General features: G+C 41.9%; 1 protein-coding gene across 1 annotated transcript in view; it reads right to left on the bottom strand.

Annotated features, from left to right (window-relative positions):
• Window positions 1–21341, bottom strand: part of Col25a1 (collagen type XXV alpha 1 chain) — a 391109-nt gene that overhangs the window by 123332 nt on the left and 246436 nt on the right. The window contains exons 6-7 of the mRNA XM_059266229.1: window positions 11777–11803; window positions 11614–11640 (exon numbers count right to left, since the gene is read on the bottom strand). Coding sequence (XP_059122212.1) covers window positions 11614–11640; window positions 11777–11803 — 54 coding nt within the window. The remainder of the gene's footprint in view (window positions 1–11613; window positions 11641–11776; window positions 11804–21341) is intronic.

Raw genomic sequence — 21341 nt, 5'->3', positions numbered from 1 at the left:
TCGTGCAACTGACATCCTTCCCTACAAAGCCTGTCTTGTTTGCCAGTTGTGATTTACGGACTGTGTCTGCTACAAGGGCTGTTGGACACATTAGTGTAGGCATGCTTATGAAAGGATGCGGCTGTCTGGCACTAAATGACTTTCCAGAGGCCCATCTCAGCCAGACCTACAGGAACCACCCACCCTCCCCAAACAGCATCTGTCGGTGCAGAAAGCTATCACTTGACCCATCCTGAAAGGAAGACTCCAGAACACGACCTGCCCTCTGAGCCACTTCTGTAAACAGAAACTGGAAGTTTCTGTTTCATACCTCTCTATTTGGTTGATTCACTTCCAACATTTCCAGGAGTAATAGAATTCTGCACTGGGGTTAGATGGTGAAGGAGTGCTAGCAATCATATTAGAAAAAACTGCCCACATTTTCTATCTGTAATATGGTTGTTACTCACAGATATTACCAGTTGTAATTTGCATTTCATATTTTGTCCATTTCCAACACAAATTTAATATATTTACTAACAGTTACTTTCTCTTTCTAATATTGAAAGTCATCAACTCCAAATGTATTTTCCCTTCCACCTTGTATTACATTCTTTGGTTGTAGGCACTAATATAAGTGTTGGTATTAATGTAGACATTAACTTCAATTTGTATGAGTTAGCGAAGCAAGGAATCTTACATTTGAATTCAAGTGGAAATTAACTTGCTTAATAAAATCTTCTAGAGAGTTCCATGGTTAAGGGGGATCATTAAATAGCCTTCACTGAGGAAGTCCTTAAATTATTTAACCTGTATTTCACATGAAATAGCATTTGGAAGAATTCTAGCAAATGAAGCCCAAATGGGATAATATTAACTATTCATAGATATGCTCTTTCATCTAAAATCCTTCACCACAGTCTGTCGTAAGAACGTGAGGTAGTGAACGTCAGTCTGAAATCATCCAGAGGTTTGGCGTAAGTGCAGGTAGCAGGGAGACCCCTGCGGATGAGGAAAGCAGTGAGAGGACAGTTTGGACAACGGACCCCGTCAAACGACATGACAGGAGGGCCACTGCCCTTAAAAGCTACAAAGGAAATCCAGTGGCTACTTGAACTGCCCAGCAGCAGCATTCAGAAGCCTCTGCCAGATTCCACGCGAGGGTTGGATTTCCGTTTCATTTCCATCCCTGTGATCATTAGCAGAGCTTCCCACAAAGGCCTCACTGCCCACTGCTGTGTTTTGTCCATGCGGGGATTTTGTGAAGTGCTATCCTCTGCCTTTAACACATTTTAAACAACATTTGCGTCTTAGGATTACTTCATGTCCCTTGTAGGGATAGAAATACTTACATAGATCTATTACATTAAAAAGGGACAAGACTTAATTTATGTGTGTGTGTGCACACTTGTGTATGTATGCACAGCTGTGGGGGGCAGGGTGTGCCCATGTGGAGGCTTGAGGATGATGTTGGAGGTCTTCCTATATCATGGTCCACCTTTTATTGTTGGAGACAGAGTTTTCACTCAATCAGAAGCTCATGATTTCAGGTAGCCTCGGAGGCCAAAGAGATCCCTGGGTCTGCCTGTCTCTGCCCCCTGGTACTGGGGTCACAGGCACACATAGTCATGCTTGCTTTTATACGGGTACTGGAGATTCAAACGCATGTTCCTTTGCTTGCACGGCAACTATTCTTACCCACTGAGCCACCTCCTAAGACTCCAAGGTACAGGATTTAAAGTGATATAGAATATGTAAAAAATCACTTCTCTTAAGTCTTTAATACCTCCTTTTTTTCATATTTGATGAGTCTAGTAATTCATCCAATAACCCTGAGACACAATTTATAACACTGATTCCAAGGGCTAGCCTGTCTATACAATGAACCCTACCACTTGCAGAAGTAATTATTTTTTAAATGTGTCTATATTAGGACAAAAAGACAAACATTCCCAAGCTTAATTCATTATAGCACCCTTAGAGGTCTGATATAGGGTGCAAAATACTTAAAATACCTCTGATTAGAAAATATAAAAAAATTTACAAATGATAATGAGCTTGTGGTTTCCATGCCAACATCTGCTAAATCTGGAGAGCATTAAAATAATTTTCTCCCAATTTACTTCTTCCCATTATATTATATTCGTTCTCTTGCATGGGTGATACATGTGGGACCAAATAAGTAGTGTATTCATTAAGGCTACAGAGGAAGGCAAGGGTTAAATAAATAAGAAATCAAATTAATATCCAAGCCTAAATGTTTTAGCAGAGCCACAGAATCGGCTTAATCACTCAAGTCAATAAAGGTTAAGATAATAAAATAAACTTCTAAATGCTTTCCTTTTCGAGAGCTTAATCTGTCTTTCTGAAGATTTTTTAAAGATGCTATCAGTTTTGCCTAGGCCCAGCTGTGATGAAAATTTACTCTGAATATACCAAGATGAGAGATGAATTTTATGAAAATACTTAAGCTGAACTCCTGGGTGGCTTATTGAAATTTTGAAAGCTTAAGACTCATTTAAAAGCAGCTGTTGGCTGATCATGTTGAGGCCAATAACCACTAAATCTCTCATTTATCGGGCTCTGCAATACTTGGCAAGCTAATGGTAGCCAGCTGACTAGATTAATATATAGTCAAAAGATAGCTGCATGCTATTTGTTAATTTTATTGCCCAACTTTGATTAATAAAGCGGTTACTTTTGCAGGCAACTATGCTCTCTTAATTTAGAAGACTCAAATATTGAAACAGCTTTGCCTCTTTTTAAGGTTATATTTATATAAGTCGCTGACAAAGAGAAAGAAATACACAAGATTATCCTAAAAGCCGTGGGTATTATAATTCCTGTTGCTGTGGCTCATAATGAGAGCCCTTGGCCTTAGGAATAGAAGCGGGAGAAAGTGCACTTTACTGATGAGGAGAGATTCAGGCAGCAGTTGTGGGTGACAGATAAGGATGACGTAAAGCCTAGAAGAGTCCTGAGCCTTCTCTACATAGCAACAGAACCCCCCTTACTGGTCAGGAAATGTCATTCCATGTTTGGTATTGAGTGGCCTCAGAATAAGAGCAGAATCAGTTCACAGAATATGAACGGTTTCAGGAAAAGGAGAAAACAGTCTCCTCTCATCTGGTTATCCTGAAGGAGAAGAAATCCTACCCATGCAACGCATCGCCAGGGAGTTGGTGTGCACAATTCCCATGGATGCAGCACTGAGGAAAAATAAGAATGGTCCTGCAGGAAGGTGACTGAAGGGTTGGGGGACCATCCTGGCTCGTGTAAGGCCCTGGGTTATATCCCCAGAACCAAGAGGGGGTGGCGCAGAGAAGGTAACAGAAGGATAAGTGTAAATGATGTAATCCTACATTCTTTGGAAGATGGGTTATGTTGCCCTGCTCCTCTACACTGCATTCAGAGTGGTTCCCGTACATCTACACTGCATTCAGAGTGGTTCCCGGACATCTACACTGCATTCAGAGTGGTTCCTGTACATCTATCTACACTGCATTCAGAGTGGTTCCTGTACATCTACACTGCATTCAGAGAGGTTCCCGTACATCTACACATCATTCAGAGTGGTTCCTGTACATCTACACTGCATTCAGAGTGGTCCCCGGACATCTACACTGCATTCAGAGTGGTTCCTGTACATCTATCTACACTGCATTCAGAGTGGTTCCTGTACATCTACACTGCATTCAGAGTGGTTCCTGTACATCTATCTACACTGCATTCAGAGTGGTTCCCGGACATCTACACTGCATTCAGAGTGGCTCCTGTACATCTACACTGCATTCAGAGTGGTTCCCGGACATCTACACTGCATTCAGAGTGGTCTCCGGACATCTACACTGCATTCAGAGTGGTTCCTGTACATCTATCTACACTGCATTCAGAGTGGTTCCTGTACATCTACACTGCATTCAGAGAGGTTCCTGTACATCTACACAGCATTCAGAGTGGTTCCTGTACATCTACATTGCATTCAAAGTGGTCCCCGGACATCTACACTGCATTCAGAGTGGTTCCTGTACATCTATCTACACTGCATTCAGAGTGGTGCCCGTACATCTACACTGCATTCAGAGTGGTTCCTGTACATCTACACTGCATTCAGAGTGGTCCCCGTACATCTACACTGCATTCAGAGTGGTTCCTGTACATCTATCTACACTGCATTCAGAGTTGTGCTCGTACATCTACACTGCATTCAGAGTGGTCCCCGGACATCTACACTGCATTCAGAGTGGCTCCTGTACATCTACACTGCATTCAGAGTGGTGCCCGGACATCTACACTGCATTCAGAGTGGTTCCCGTACATCTACACTGCATTCAGAGTGGTCCCCGGACATCTACACTGCATTCAGAGTGGTTCCTGTACACATGACACAAAGGGTCTTGAAACTCACTGTATTACTGTGACACATTTCCAGTCATTTTTTTTTTCGGTGGGGGCTAACAGTGAACATAGTGTGTCTATTATGATTACAAAGAGAAAACAACCATTTATTTGCATTTGTGTTCTGGCTTTTGCATCTTATTCACAGACATGTGGGACCTCACATATTAAAAGGATTCTCATGGCAAGGGGTGGGGTGCAAAATGGCATGGTGGAAAGAGCAGGTACACCCACGTGAGTTCGGGTCCAAGCATTGTCTTTTGGTAGATTTGTATGAAAGAATTGGAAATTTCAGTTCCCTTTTTAACTCTACTCATCAGAAACAAACAAAAAAACCCAACGGTTATCTTAATAATGTTGGTAAAATCAGAGAACTGCTTCTCAGCATAAGAGAATGTATGAAAATCACAACCTGTAAGTACGAGACTTCACATTCCAGTTCTGCCACTGACTGTTGTTACCTTGGACAAAATATTTGTTTTCTAAGTCTTAGTTTTTCTCTCTATAAAATGGGAATGATACAAGTATCTAATCATAGGATTGATATTTGATTTCATGTCAACCTACATGTTGATAGAGAAGGCACCTGTCCACTCAGCACAGCCCAGACTAGAGCTAAGGACTCTGACTCTCACTACCACCACTTAGATGACTCCAACGTGGCCATGTTGCTTCGCCCCAGATGCCTCACATGGCATACGGAATAATAACAGGCCATGGCAAGAACTTATAACAGATTTTCCATACATTATTTTATTAATCCACATCACAATCAGAGCAAGAGGGATTGGTTCAGTTCGGAGTTGATCTGTCCACCTTGGCTCTCACCTGAGTGGGCAGTGGTTTTACTACATCTTCCACTCCTGGTTTTTTCTCTACCAATTTTACTGAACTGGCTAAAGTATAGAGATGATATGTGTAACCTACCCAGTGTATGAGTTAATTTTTCCTTTGTTGCAACCAAACACCTGAACAAGAAACAACTTGGGGTAGAAAGGACTTCCAGTTGAGGGGATCCAGCTCATCATGGCCGGGAAGGCAGGGAGGCAGGAGTGTGGGGTGGTGGTCCATATTGTGTCCACAGTCAGGGAGCATAGAGAGGTGAATACTGGGTGTTTATCCTGCCTCCTCCCGCTACCTGCTCTTATTCAGTCTTGGCTCCCAGGCCACAGGACAATGACACCCACATTTAAGGTGAGTCTTCCTTCTATGGGGACACTCTCATGGATACCCACCACTGTGTCTCCCTGAGCAATTTTAAATCCAGCTGAATGGAAAACGAACATGGTACCTGGGAAGATGCTTAGCAGGCTAAGATGGAGTGATCAACACCCATCCTTGTGTGAGCCGCTGTTGTGTGTTTCTAGTTCAACTTCCATGTCTTTCCATTCCCCCACAGCCCCTTACAGAAGGCCACCCAGGACAGCAAAGCCAGAGTTGCCCATTTTGTCCTACAAAGCTGTGAGGAATAATGAAGAACAAGCCAGTGCCTGCTGACTGACAGCAAGATCAAGTTCTAACTCGTCCCAGTAGCCTAGAGCCCTGACTGCAAGAGCATAATGTGTACAGACTGATTGAGGACCGACCGACAGCATCTGTTAGTTATCTCCCGGTTGGGAAGGAGAAATGTGTGAGCTCCAGGCTTATCAAATAAAATCAGCTAACATGGATGGCTGTTATATTATACCTAAAATTGTAAGCTTGGATTTGGCTCAAAATATACTGAGACAAAACCAATGCTAAACAGCCTACCTTTAAATCACAAACCATCGACGGGATTCAAAACCAGCCTATTTCCTCTGGGATTCAAAACCAGCCCATTTCCTCCCACTTACATGGGACCTTCTTGCAATCTGCCATCCGTTTCTACTGCTTAACAAACAGCACTCCCTTCATGTCTACAAATTCAAACCCTGGAAGCTGTTTGCAGCTGCTGTCCTCTGGCTTCTTTTCATTAAGACACTGTGTTGGCCTTTTCCTCTTTGCTGTTCTTCTATAGTCCTGTCCTTGGCGAATGTTCACACATTGCAGTGTCCTGGCTCTCACTTTGAGAGCTCTGGAGCCAGTTCGCATCCTATCCTTTCAATATGGCTCTTTCTAAGATGACATCTTCCCTTCACTTTTTCACAAATGAGTTTTCTGACTCCATGGTCTCACTTCCTGCTTGGATGGCTCGGTGGTCTAGTTATCGTCTCCAGCCGTGGCCCCACCTCACAGGTCTAGTCAGGTGCTCTCTGTGCTGCATTATTCCAGTGAACTTTGTCGCCAAGGTCACGGATTCCACATAACTAAAGCTTACCCTGCACTTCAACTTACCAAGTAACAAATCAGAAAGTTCAGCCCCTTTTTTCAGCTCCTATATTTTATCAGCTCCAATACCTGTGGTGAAGTTGCATTATCCTGTCCTTTAATGGTACTCCCAGACTGCTTTTAGAACATAAAAGCCTGTACTTAGCAGTGTGTGTGTGTGTGTGTGTGTGTGTGTGTGTGTAACAGCAACTAATGAAAAAAGAGACCATGAATTTGGAAAACAAAACAAGGATGGGGAGGATTTGAAGGGAGGGCAGGGAAGGGGAAATGATGTGGTAATATTATAATTTCAAAAAACAAAAGACATAATTGAAAAAACTAACCTAGCCTCATTCTATCCATGGTCCTTGGTCCTGGACACAAACCCACATACAGCTTGAATCTATCCCTGGCCCTCTGCGTTAATCTTTCTTTTCATCAATTCTCTTCAGCTAGTGGCATCCCTGCTTTTCCCTTCAGAGGCCCTGGTTTTCACTTGGCATTTTCCCAAATGTTTATATACTAGCTGTTCCTCCCAGCTTCAGGATAACGATGTGACACAGCCTGAGCAATGAGATACAAGCAGAAGTCTATGAAATTTATGGGAGAAATTTTGTTTTCTTGATGCGGGCTTTATCTTTTGTGTTAATATAAAAGCAGAGCTGGTGGATGTCTATGCATGAATGCTCCTTCAAATATAAGAGAAAGGAATAAGAGTCACAGAGACCTTCATAGCAATACCATGGAGTTATGTAATGAACACCATCAACTGCTTTCTATATTTATATGAGAAAAATAAACAACATACTCCAGATCCCATGGGAAAGGAGGAGCTGTGTGCCTTGGTTTGGTGCATCCTTTTGGGTCTCCTCCTCAGCAATCTAAGTACAGCACCTCACTGGAGAACTTCTTACCTATGTGGTCCTTTCCCTCCAGATACAGCTGATATTCTAGGCAGAGCATCTCACAGCTTCTACTGACCTCTCTATCAAGAACAGACAGCATCTTTAAGGCCTAGATTCTTACGCCCTTGTCTTGGGTAACTGACGGAATTTTCCTGTTTGCGCTCGCTCTCTCTCTCTCTCTCTCTCTCTCTCTCTCTCTCTCTCTCTCTCTCTCTATCTATCTATCTCTATCTATCTCTATCTATCTCTATCTCTATCTCTCTATCTCTCTATCTCTATCTCTATCTCTATCTATCTATCTATATATTTTAAATTTTTTTTGGGGGGACAGGGTTTCTCTGTGTGGCTTTGGAGCCTGTCCTGGAACTCATTCTGTAGACCAGGCTGGCCTTGAACTCACAGAGATCCACCTGCCTCTGCCTCCCCAGTGCTGGGATTAAAGGCATGTGCCACCACTTCCTGGCTCTGTTTGCTCTCTCAATTCTAAGTTTCTTTCAATTCCATTCTCTGTGTGTGTGTGGGGGGGGGGGGGGCGGGCACTGCAACCCAGCAGACTTTTATGAAAGATGTTTGGTACTTACACCCAACAGTCTAGTGATGTCACACATCAATGAGGAACTCAGAAACCTTTAGTGACTTCCTAATGCCAAGCTTGCTAGACATTCTACAGGTCCCATAATGTAGCTTTAATTAAAAAAAAAAGTCAGTCTGATACCTTTCAATCTTTAATATGCTCTTAGCAAATGAAATGTAGCTGTTCTTTAAAGGAATTCATTTACTTTCCATGTATATAATTTTTTATAGTATTTCACTCCCTGGAAGGTGTAATATTTTGTTTTTTGTATATTTTCAAAAGAGAGATCACTTACCAAGCCAGAGCTCAAATTACCTCAACTAAAGTGTCCAATGTTTGTTTGAGGCAGTTTCTGATGTGTCCTTGGCTGATCTTGACCTTACTGTATAGCCAAGACTGCCCAGTGACACTTGAACATGGAAGGATTTTTACTCCCCCAGCTTCTCTTTGGGTAACCATTTAAGGGGTACAATATACAACCACAGTGTTCTTAGTGGGGCCCTGAGAGCATGTGCTTCTTGGAGGCGGCAGTGGAAGGACAGTTTGTACAAAACCCAGCACAGACGTATCAAGTCCTCCTTCTTATGTTCTATGGGGAAAAGCACACTCTTTATAGCCATCAAGCAAGAAGCAAGTCAATTAAACAACCCAGGATCACCTCAGTCTCTGAATGGGCAGTGGGGGAAGTCTTACTCTGACCGTAAAATCTGAGATGAGATCTCAGTCCATGATAAGAGCTGAGGACAAGAAAGTCAGAGAAGAAAGGGCAAGCAGAAATGCTATTGAGCTGTGCTTGCAGGTGGTGTGGAGGTCTGGGAGCATGCAGAAAGTTGTGGCTAGAAGGTGGTGGGCAGAGAAGAACTGTGTGAAACGAGATGGCAAAGGCCTACCTTGAAGGTCCAAAGGAGCCTACACAGTAGAGAGTACTTCTCTTAAGGGCCTTATGCCAAGAGTAACATGACCTAATTTACAAAGGAAAACGATCTCTCTGGCTGCTTGGCAGAAAATGCATCAGGGTCAAGAGTGGAGACAAGATGAATTGGAAGACTACGTGAGATAACAGTAGCTTGAATTTGGTGGGAGGCGAGGTGGGGAGAAAGAAGGGGATCCATTCATGGTCTCCATCACATTAAGCCAAGTTGAACATGGCAATGCTCGGTGCATGTGCCTTGATGGATGTTCAAGACTTCAAAACCAGTTTTGCATTCTAAGTTTCTAGACTTTTTTTCCCCCCTCCTACTTTGGTTTACATGTTGCGGCTTACTATACTGCTTTGCTATTCGGAGAAACAGAACGAGGGGGATTTCATATTTAGGAAAAACACTGTTGATACTGTAATGTAAAGCTCGATAAAGAATACAAGTGATAGTGGAGGGTCAGAGCAGAAATGATGCAAAGAAACAAATCATTTGAAACAAATGGAACAACATAGGGGTCTAAATCTGTGGCAAAACAAAAGAGGCAAACACAGACTCTATGTTATTTAAACAAAACAAAACAATAGTCATCATGAGTTTGAGCCCAGCGCAGTGTGTAACTAAGTAAGAAAGCAAGAGGCCCTCCAATAAACATTAGCTGGAACACTGTGTCTATGTAGAAGACATGGCAATCAATTTCCTTCACAACTCAAGACTTCTCAGTTTTGACTTACTTTCCTCTCAAAGTATGGGCTCTTCCTTTGCTCCCTTTTATATGATAAATTTCTGGATTAATATGCTAATCAGATATGACTACAAAGGAATGCTTACACAATTCTAGAACTCGATAAATGACCTGTTGATCTTCAGGTAGGACTCCTGAAGCACGGGGTCCCATTGTGTTTGCATGTGTCTTCCAGGACACTTAGCATGCCGTGAGAAAACAAGACCAGTTCTTGCCACTTTCCACCGAAAACGCTAAATGGCCCCTGAATTGTGTGAAACTTGGCCCCAGTCAGTGTGAAAACTGGCTGAAATCTGTATGAAAGGCTGTCTGGGTTTGTCAAAGTAGTCCGTGAACTTTGGCCAAACCCCCTCGGCTCCTGGTCCAAGACTTAGTTTGTAATGCAACGTGAAACGACGTGGATTTCAGGTGGTGTCAGGTTTCACCTTGGAAATTTGGCCTCGCTTTCTAATCAATCATCACTTTTAGTAACGATGAAAGCCAACACACCTTTCTGGGAAAGAAGACAGCATTGACTGATGACAGCTAGGCTGTGAACCGCCCCCGCACTTCCTCTGCCAAAGGAACACTTCTCAGAATGGGGACTTTCCCTCTTACATGGAGAGGCTAAGCTGAGGGATTCTGATACCGGGTGTAGAAAGACATGATACTCAATGCAGGGAGACCAGCCATGTGAAATATCACCACCCACAGATCAAGGGGCTCCCATCTCATCATCTGAGGCTATGGGGTCCATTCCGTTCCCACCCATGACAGTAGATATCGTGCTGCTCAATCTCCCGGACCACTGATGATGAGCGCTTAGTTTGGAGGCCGTCATTAACTAGTATAACTGTCAGGAGGACCCTGCCTGCTCCGAGGTATCATCGTTGAAGGAAAGTGAATCCAGGCACCTTCATCCAGCACTAAGGAGCATGAGGTAAACTTTCCCATCTGCATCAACTATGTATTTTGAAAAAAAAAAACCAAAAACCTTCTGCACTATTCATAAATTCAATAATTACAGTATAGTTTACAGATAGACCTCCATAGTTTCTGCTTTCAACCTGAATATTTTAAATGTGTGTTTCCACTGTAAAAAAAAAAAAAAATCCTCTCTTCAACCAAATCCTCGCTTTTGTGCGTAGTGACATGAGAAAATTGAGAGGTATGTCTGAACAGAGCCACTACATCATTGGAACAGTATGTCTGAACATTTGAGTAATGAGGCACAGATGTGAACCCAAGGACTTGGCACTACCAAGGCAACAACAAAGCATTTGCCATGGGTTGTGATGGTCGAAGGGGCCACATTGGGACAGAGAAGAAACGGCCCTCCACCCACAGTGTAAATCGTGTTACACCTTTTATCTGCCTTACAAATCTGGAGAAACAAGAAATCCAAACAAGTGTTATTCAAACTTCCAAGGAAGGATAAGTATGTAAAATGCAATAGTATTTTTTATCTATGCTAGAACATATTTATGCAATAGCACGAGAAGTTTCATCAGAGGGAAATGCCAAATTCAAGAGAACACCACATGGCCTTTATGTTGCAAAACAACGTGCACACATCTAAAGACCCCAACAGTCACTGGAAAGGTGGCTGCTGGATGGCTTCATTGACTGTAGAATGTTCTATTTGTAATCAAGCTACGATAATGCACAGGACACACATATTCATTAGTAAGGTATTTTCTGCTTATGGGTGGGTTGTCAATTATCAGCTGTTACTAAATCATGCAGTGCAAAGGGTAAGTAAGGATAGTTAGGATGTTTTGAGCGGGACAATCATTTCCCACCCAAGACAACAAGTGCGTAACTTACCCGAGGCCCCTGATCACCTTGTTCTCCCTGTAGAAGAGCAAAATAAGATAAAAGCGTTATCTACAATCTATATGTAATGCTTAGTAAAACAGTCTAAACAAATACCACAGATCATGCCAATATTGATTTCGGGTAAATTAATTTCATGAATGCATTTTCTCACCTTATCACCTTTTGGACCAGGGGGACCCTGGAAAAAAAAAAAAGAGAAAATATTAGATTTAAAAGGATCTGAATAAACCTACCAGGTCAATTGAAAGATTTATGTGAAATGCAGAGAGCCATAGTTGTTAACAGGTTTCTCAAAGAACTTTAGTTTCTAAATTATAATTGTATTATAATTAGGAAAAGAAACTAGTAGGTCACTGGGAAGGTATCATTGATATCATAGGTATCAAATGTGCTAAAGAATTTGTGAAAACTCAGTATACCCGAGCTAAAGCAGCAGTATAGTACTAACAAGACAGGAGCTCCTGCTCTGATCTGTGTTAATAGCCTACACCAATAGTCCTCCTTTGAACTCTAATAGCAGAATTTACCAGCCTTCACTCTTTATCTAAAGGAAATCATATAGCATATGTCTGGCACGTTTTGTTCAACACTTGTGAAATTCATCTATAATTTTACACGTAGCCATAGACTTGTTCTTACTGCTTTATAAAATTCTGTATGTGACTTATTTGCTCATCCTGCTGTTGACGGTAATTTGACGCTAGGCGTTATAAATTGCTGCTATGAACACCTTAATGTAACTGTTTGGGTGAAACACCAGTGTGCATTTCTGTTGGGTCTGTATCTAAGGAAGGTAAAAGAGTACATTCGTTTTCACTGTAGTAGATACTTCTAAGTGGTTTCCCAATGTGGCACCTATAATTTCTATGCTCAGCTTCAGTATGTTTCAGATCTCTAATGCTTGATATTTTTCTCATTTTTAATCTTGTTTTTGTAGGATATAGTAATTTAACTTTATTTTATAGTTTCCTAGTGATCAATTGAACACCCTTTTAATGACCTATTCAATATTTTACATTCTTTTTATAAAGAATTATCAGCGTTTGCCTTTGTTTCACTAAATTATCCCATTGATCTGTTAGAATTTATTATACATTATATGCCACATATAAGCATATACAGAGATTTAGAAATCCTAATGTATTCTGAATGTGTTGTTTGCTATCTGTATTTATTAGGTATATATTTTCCCATGCTTTGTTCTGCTTTTACATTCTGTTGAGATGTTCTTTGCTGTTTTTACTGTTGTTTGGTTAGGTGGTGGTAGTGCTGGGTCTTGAACTCAGGGCCTTGAGAATCTATGTAAATGCTCTACTACTGAGCCACATCCCCAGTTCCTACTGGGGCATCTTCAATGAATAGATATTGCTAATTTTGATAAACGTCAGTACAATGTTTTTCTCTTTATTGTTATGCCTGTAGTCGGCTAAAGAAATCTATAGCTATTGTACATCATGAGGCGATCTGTCTGTTTATTTTATAACTGAAAAGGTTTATTATTGCATCTTCATATTTGAGTGTGACTTCATGGAGAACTGATTTTACGGGAGGTGAAGTCAGGATGCTTTTTGTCCCCAGGTGGTTATCACGTTAACTGAACACTGTTAACTGAAAATGGCATCTTTTCCCCATTGTGGTACTGTGTTACCTTTCTCATAAATCAGGTGACCACATGTATACATAACGTTTCCTTGTAGGAATTCCTTGTTGTTGAGAGCCTGTCTATTCTTCCAGTAAGAAATACTATTTCTAGAGGCATAAATTATGCTGTCTATTCTAATTCTTGATAATGAAGTCATATTTTGTGGTTCAGCACAGCCTAAGAAACTAGAATGTTTCAGAATTATCTCCATGATCTCCATTTATAGTGGGGCCAGGACACAAGAACAAGCCTGGGCAGGAAGTAAGGCTAAGGGTCTATTAGAAGGGGCTACATTACTGCTGGGAGGAACACAGGACTCCTGCTCCAACAAAAATGTCACTTTCTGCTCAGTGTCAGCCACAGATTAGCAGCACTGATGCCCTGTACTCTCCACAGTTATCTTTGTGTCCCACTAAAGAAATCTCTACCATTTCTACATCACAAAGAGATGCATCTGCTTATTCTAGAGCAACAACTTTATCATTGTCTGTTTTATATTTGCATCCAAATTCACTGGCACTGATTTTATGTACCATGTGGCTGGCTATCTTTGTTGTGTAGGTAACATGCCTTTTTGGTAAGATTTGTGAGGTTATTCTGAAACCAACGACAACATCATGTCTCGTAGTTTGCATATTTTCTCATCAACAAGGAACTGTGAGTTGTTGTTACATTTAATCTTCCCCCAAATGCAATGAAGAATTATGATAATCCTTTAAGAGAGGCCAAAATGAAAGTCAGATCTTTCCTCTGTGAGGCCTCTTAGAATGAGCTGTCCAGGATTTTAATTCATTCGGCATGACTTTAAATACCAAGACCATGGAGCAAAGACGTGGAACTTGATTCTCAGAACCACCCACTTGTCTGGTGCCTGCCCTCAACATGCAACTTCTGAAATGGCCCCCGCTGCATATCCATCCCACTACCACAGACACCAGCGCTAAGGGTGTAGGTTCTAAATGAGGAGAAAGAAAAGAAAAGGCAGAGCAGGTAGCAGGAGACAGGGCTCAGATACTACAATTCCCTTCATAAAATCATTTCCGCTTTATCTTCCAGATAGTTTTGTCAATGATTAGAGGGACGTTAGGAGATTTCTATTTTATACGTTTTCAGTGAATGTTTAATATACCCATTATTAAAACAGTGAGGAATAAGACACTAAAGCAAAGGATATTTGTGATACTAATGTTGTAAAGGTTGGCTGTTATTTTTGGTAGAGCACTGGAGAGCTAAGGGGGAGAGGAACGAGAAGAACCTACTCTCAATGTTCAAGCAAGGCAGCGGAGAGTCCAGCCCTGATTGAAGGAGTATATTCACAAGCTGTTTTCAAAGTCTATTTAAAGTTTATCACTGTTCTAACCCATGCTTAAAGGATATGGCAGAAGAGGCCGATCTAGAAAAATGTGCTGTCTACCTCCAACAAAGCTAAATAGTGTATTTCTTTTTTCTTTCAGAGCTGAGGACTGAACTCAGGGCCTTGTGCTTGATAGGCAAGCACTCTACTGCTTAGTTAAATCCCCAACCCCCTAAAGAGTGTATTTCTAAAGTTAAACACTTCATTGAGGTTAAGTAACAATGACTCCTAGAGTACCTCCAAGTCAGCTGTTACTGTGAACCCTCCCCAGACTCTACCCTTGCCTCTCATTTCCCCTCTTCATAATCTCGCTTTTCTAGTGAGATCTCTGAGGCTGGACACTCTAAAGGCACTTTGTTCAGTTCTGTGGCATAACTAGTGTCAAAGCCTGCTTGAAATCCCCTTACAATGGGAGCAGAAAGGAATCTTCTAGAAATCCAATGGCCACTGTCAAACCCACACGTGTTGACTAGAGCCAGAGTGGCCTGGGTAGGATGCCTAATTCCCGAACACACGAAAATCTGCATCAAAAAGTGAGCAGCAAATACTGCTGCTCAAAAGTGGTGTTTCTGAGCAGACAGCATGGCGTCCTGCACCTGCCAAGCTAAAGACAGCAGCAAAGCCAAGGTCACCCTCTACACACAGCTGTGGTGGCTGCTTGGGACATGCCCCCACCCCCACCCCACTCCTGTGCTCAGGGATGACAAAGGATATGTTTTCTTCTACTGCAGCTGAAATCCTGTTCTTTCTAAATTGGGTGTCTTCCCTGAAAAGATGGGTTCGATCCGATGAACCAAGTGGGCTATGACACAGGGCAGTGTTTCTTTTATTTTTATTATTATTATTATTATTATTATTATTATTATTATTATTAAGAGATTTTTCTATTCATTTTACATACCAACCACAGATTCCCTTGTGCCCCAGCCTTCCCCCCAACCCAACCCCCCCCCCATTCCCACCTCTTCCAAGGCAAGGTCTCCCATGGGGAGTCAGCAGAGCCTAGTACATTCAGTTGAGGCAGGTCCAAACCCCTCCCCCCTGCACCAAGGCTGCGCAAAGACAGGGCAGTGTTTCTAACTTTAGGAGCCATGCTGCTTTTCCAAGTCAAAATATTACAGCACAAGAAATTTCCCTGATATCTAACCTTTCCAGTTCAGGTTGGGTCATGAGCTCATTTTTGTCTGATCTATACAAATGGTTTTAAAAACCCTCATTAGCACTAACTAAGAGAGAAGCAACAATACAAATTAATGGCTCTAATCATTTCACTGATGAAGGTTTGTTCAAAAGAATTTTATTTTATGTGGAGTGTTTTCCTGCATGTATGTATATGCACCACATGTGTGCCTGGTGCCCACATTATGGACACTTGTGATCTGCTGTGGGTGCTGGGAACTGAACCTGGGTCCTTTGCAAGAGCAGCCAATGAACTTAACCACTGAGCCATTTCATTAGCTTTAACTTGAGAGTATCTGTAAACAGCATTTTTCTGTTGCAACTATACTACATTTAACAAAATAATATTTAGGGCAGTATCAATGATGGTAAGGTAACCAGTAGAAGTCACATTTGCTGCTAAATCAAAGCTGAGGTCAACATAAAAGAAACGTGTAGGACTAGCTGTGGGTCACAGCTTTGTGTAAGGCTTCGGGGGGCATGTCTGTCACCTGTCTGGAATGCTGCATAAGGCCCATTTATAAATAGAACTATCATTTCTAATTTTTTTTGTACAATCAGCCTTAGTTACATAAACACTGAAATAAGCTAATAAAGTGCTTGTCTATCATTACACTCAAGAGGGAACACTCTTCAGTACATGGGTTTTTAACCTTCCTAATGCTGCAACCCTTTACTACAGTTCCTCACGTTGTAGTGACTCCCAACCATAAAATTATTTTGTTGTTGCTTCATAATTGTAATTTTGCTGCTGTTATGAATAGTAATGTAAATAACTGATATGCAGGATATCTGATATGTAATCCCCAAAGGAGTCATGACCCACAGGTTGAGAGCTGCTACTAGAATTGTTAGCGTGTAACTGACTTATTACTAAAGTATTGATAAAAGTCAATGGCATGCATGGCAAACTAGCCCCTATTCTAATAGCTTTAAAATCATAATTTATAGTCACTGCTTTTCTGTTTGTCTCAGCTTCTTCATGTGAGTCTTGGCTTATAACTGACTTTAGTAACCCCAAGTCTATTTCTACCCAAATAGCTGAAGTTTTAGTGTTTCTTATTACCTATTTCCATTAAAAAAAAACTAAGAGTAAAGAGACACCTGATGAAAGATCTTCAGAAAATATCTGATGACATTTCAATTTACATTCAAGTGAATGAGACATGGCTGAGAGAGAGAAGAGTGTGTCATGGGGCTGAGTGTCCCAACAGCAGCCTTTTATTCTTTTAACTGTAATCTTCACTTATCTTGAAATGGGAACAGTCTAATAACCATGAAAAAAAATTAAATTCTGTTGGAGGGGAAAGGAACATGTTCTAGGACCCCCAGGCAGACAGTCACCACAGAAGAGGGGCTGGTGACCTCTGCGCTTGAACATCATAGATAAATTGATTTTTCAGGCTTGCTTGCGAGATAACACGACTCTGATTAATCTTTTCATTACTGCAGAATTATGAGAACAAAAGGCTCCGTCCTCTAAGTATTTATTGCCGTCAGCTGGTCAGTGCTTGCTCCATCTGGAGGAGGAGCATGCTAGTATGACTACAATGGGTGGGATAAATCTTGTGTTGCAGGATTATGGGAAGAGGGAAAGCAGGAGAGCTGGAGTTGAAAGGAAGAACTGGCTCTTTGAAGTTGGCCAGAGATAAAGGGGGAGGCAAGGCATGTGAAGGGGTTCAGACAGAAGGAAAGAACTTGTATAAGGGTGAGAAGACACTGTGCTATCACAGAAAGATGGAGCTCATCACAGAAGAACAGATGTGGAGTTGGGAGTGGAAACAGGGAATAGCAGGGAAGAGGAATTGCAGAAGGCAGGTTAGTCGCACTCTGGTGTCTGGACCAGACCCCGTCATCAGCTTCAGCGTGGTAAGACGAGGTGTGTCTGCTCTAAGGGACCCGAGTGTGGGATGCTAGCGGTTTTTAGAGAGTTGTTGTCTTGGTCCTGGTGAGTGGTGAGAAAGTTATGAAATAAGGTGAGACAGTGAGGCCACAAGGAAAGTTCTAGATTTGGGAGACATTTCTGAAGTTGTACCAACAAGAGTGGATAACCGGCTGGACATGAGGGGCCGCTGATGGACTCTCCATGTACTTAAAGAAGTCCTAAATTTTAGAGAGCTTAAAGCTAAGTGAATTTGTAGAAAAGCGTTGGCCTAAGCTAGTTCAATCTAGGTGAAGAGCTGTTCCAAGGCCAAATGAATCATATATAGTTTAAATCTGGATTTGGAGTTGCATCTTAAATCTAGAGTGTTGATTGCTACAGTGGGCTTGATTGGAAATGGCAGTATGGGAGGGGCACAGAGAAAGAAGAAAGGAGAGGGGAAGAGGGAGGGGAGAGGGGAAGAGGGAGGGGAGGGGAGAAGAGGGAGGGGAGGAGAGAAGAGGTAGAGGAGGAGAGAAGGGGGAGGGGAGGGGGAGGGGAAGAGGGAGGGGAGGGGAGAAGAGGGAGGGGAAGGGAGAGGGGAAGAGGGAGGGGAGGGGAGGGGAGAAGAGGGAGGGGAAGGGAGAGGAGAAGAGGGAGGGGAGGGAAGAAGAGGAAGGGGAGTGCAGGGGGATATGAGAGGGGAGAAGATATGAGAGGTGAAGAGGGGAGAGGAGAGGAGAGGAGGGGAGGAGAGGGGAGGAGAGAGAGAGAGAGAGGAGATAGTCTACTTATCTCTACTCATTAGAAGGTGCACACATGGATCCATAGTAGCAGCCGTGGCGGGACAATCTCTGTATAGTGACCATTCTGTGATCTTCAGCACATGGTGACCACACTATGCCATGATCAAAATATCACCCGTCTTGTACGTTAATTTCTGATAGAGCATGTCTTTGCTACATTTCCCTTTCTGTACTTCTTAAGATGCAAACTGATACAGGTTCCTATATTTTAAATGCCCATCTTTGAAGGAGAAGATGCTAGCCTTCCACATAGTGGTTCTCTCATGAGGACAGCACAGCCCCAGTAGACCAGGCGGCTTAACTACATCTTCTCTCTGTGGGATCAAGAGTTCTTACAACATGCTTTATTGATGCTTACAGTTTCCCAGGGAGGAAAGAAACAGGATAAACATTTGTCTCTTGTAGAATTAAGATGGTGCCTCAACTGTACTGATTGTCCATTTCTGTCTCAGCACATGCATGCTGCTGGGACACAGGAAAACTTCTGACTACACTTGTATATTTAATTGGCCTCTGAGGAAGTGAGATACATACCCAAACCATACACTTGCAATTTTTAGTACATTTCTGAAACTACAGAAAATGACATTGCAAATAACACTGACAATTGAGAATCTAGTGCTTTCTTTGAAAAATTGAAACCCTAGCTAATTAGATGTAGATATTTCTGTACATGTATCTGCTCCTGAGTCACATGTCTAATGGACTTAGCACCAATTTCCCCATAATAAAAATGAGAACCTGTTTTCTTTCATATGTATAGGCAAACCTTGAATTCATGCATAAAGTTTTGTTTTGTTAGCATGTGTGTGTATATGTATATAATTCAGGGGATGTCTCTAATTGTTCTATTTTATGAAGTTTAAAATAAAATTACTTTTGACATATAGACTTTAAACTTTACAAGTCACTTGAGCTAGTAATACATAAATCTTTATTTTTTCCTGATATAGAATTGCACTGCCTAAAAACATAGATGAAATGTGTGAGTTTGTAATTATTATTTCTCTTTTCTAAGTATCTCAGCAAAAAGTTGAAGGAAAATACAAGAATAACTTGGAGGTGTTACTTTAAAAATGAAGACTGTGAAATAAAAAGGTCTTGGTGGTCAGGTTCTCAAGTCACACATCTAGATGAAACTCTGAGGTATATGTATAATCTTGGGCAGGCCAATTAGTCTTGCTGATCTGGCTTCTTCAAAGCAACTTACATGTGTGTAGCCTACCAATGTTGGTGATTATTAACAACACACTTTTTAAATATTATGCTTGATGGGAAACAAAAAGCAAAAATTATTTTTCAGATACCTGAGGAAAGAAGGCGGCAAACAGAACTTCCTAAAGGTAGCGTGAACCGTAGGAAACGACCTGTGTGGATGGTGGCAATGTTTGGAGATGAGGTTGAATTGAACATAATGTACCTCTGAGAGCGTTGCCAATCAAAACCAAACCCAAACCAAACTCATAAACTCATTCTTTTAATAAATCAAACTGAACTTTAGGCTCAGTCAATCTGAGCACAGATTAGGTGCTCAATTAATTCTTGCCAAACTGAATTGGGTGTATGTGTGAGACAAAATTACACTAGAATTCCTGGGGTTCAAAGCCGCAACATGGAAGAAGAATGATTGGCAGGAGAGCTGTGGCTATGGTAACAGCCAACTCCACACAGCCTGGGCTGGGAATTATGGCAATAAGTGGATTTACAGCTTTAGACTTTACACCTTTCGCTGTGCATTGAAGATTAAAACCAAGCAGAAGGGAGTGGACATAACCCAAAATCTAAAATATCAAAGCCAGCCCTACTTGGTTGAAAACTAATTTTTACAGCTATTATTTCCCGGGCATTTTTCTGTGGTGAGACTGTAAGTACAGGTCTTTTATGATGTCTCTTTGGGCCCCAAACAACAAACCGTATGTGCCCACGACCAATCTTAAATCATAAGCAGCTGCCATAAGGAAGCAATTAATGGGCTCTAACACTCAAAGAAAATTTGGAAAAAATCAAACATTACAAAAGTAAGGCTGGTGTAGCTCAGTGGAGTCAAGGGCTTGTGAGGCAGCAGGACTCAGGGCCATTTTCTCCGGGTGCTGTTCTTACTTCATACGCGGACATTACTGTTCTTGCTAATCAAACCCAAGACCTCCCTTCTCCCAGCACTGGTCTGTGCCTCTCAATGCTTTAAGACTGTGCGAATGCCCCTGACTCTGAATGTGGCTCCCTCACCCCTGCACCTTATCTGTAAAAGGTTAAATAAGATGAACTCCATGGTGAAGGGTTTGGAATTCCAAATACTGATTTTGCGGAAAGTGTAAGTGTAACGCAAATTCTAAAATGGTCTTATAATAAAAAAAATCCTGGAGCCAGATATTGGGGATAAATGCTGAAAGATCAGAGGAAACAAAGAAACAAGCCACTGCCACCTCTTATCTCTGGATTCTTCAGCCTGAAAAGTTCCAGTTCCTGTCTCCTCACATCTTTTATACCTTTCTCCACCCAGCCATCACTTCCTTCCTAGTGCTGGGATTAATGGCATGTGTGTTTCCCAAATACTGGTATTAAAGATGTGAGATCTCAAGTGCTGGAATTAAAGGCGTGTGACTCCCAAGTATTAGGATTAAAGGTGTGTGCCACCACTGCCTGGCTCTGTTTCTCTCCTAGACTGAGTCAATTTCATGTAATCCAGGGTGGCTTTGAACTCACAGAGATCCAGATGGATCTGCTTCCCAAGTGCCAGGATTAAAGGCATGTGCCACTACTGCCTGGCCTCTGTGTTTAATCTAGTGACTTGTTCTGTCCTCTGATCTTCAGGCAAATTTTATTAGGGCACACAGTGTATCAGCACATGTAAGCTCTTGCCAACCGCCACGGGAG

This window comes from Peromyscus eremicus, chromosome 6 (genome assembly GCF_949786415.1).
Source record: "Peromyscus eremicus chromosome 6, PerEre_H2_v1, whole genome shotgun sequence".
In the NCBI taxonomy this organism is placed as follows: domain Eukaryota; kingdom Metazoa; phylum Chordata; class Mammalia; order Rodentia; family Cricetidae; genus Peromyscus; species Peromyscus eremicus.
Note: the sequence above shows the minus strand (reverse complement) of the source record. Positions and strands in the feature narration are given on the sequence as shown.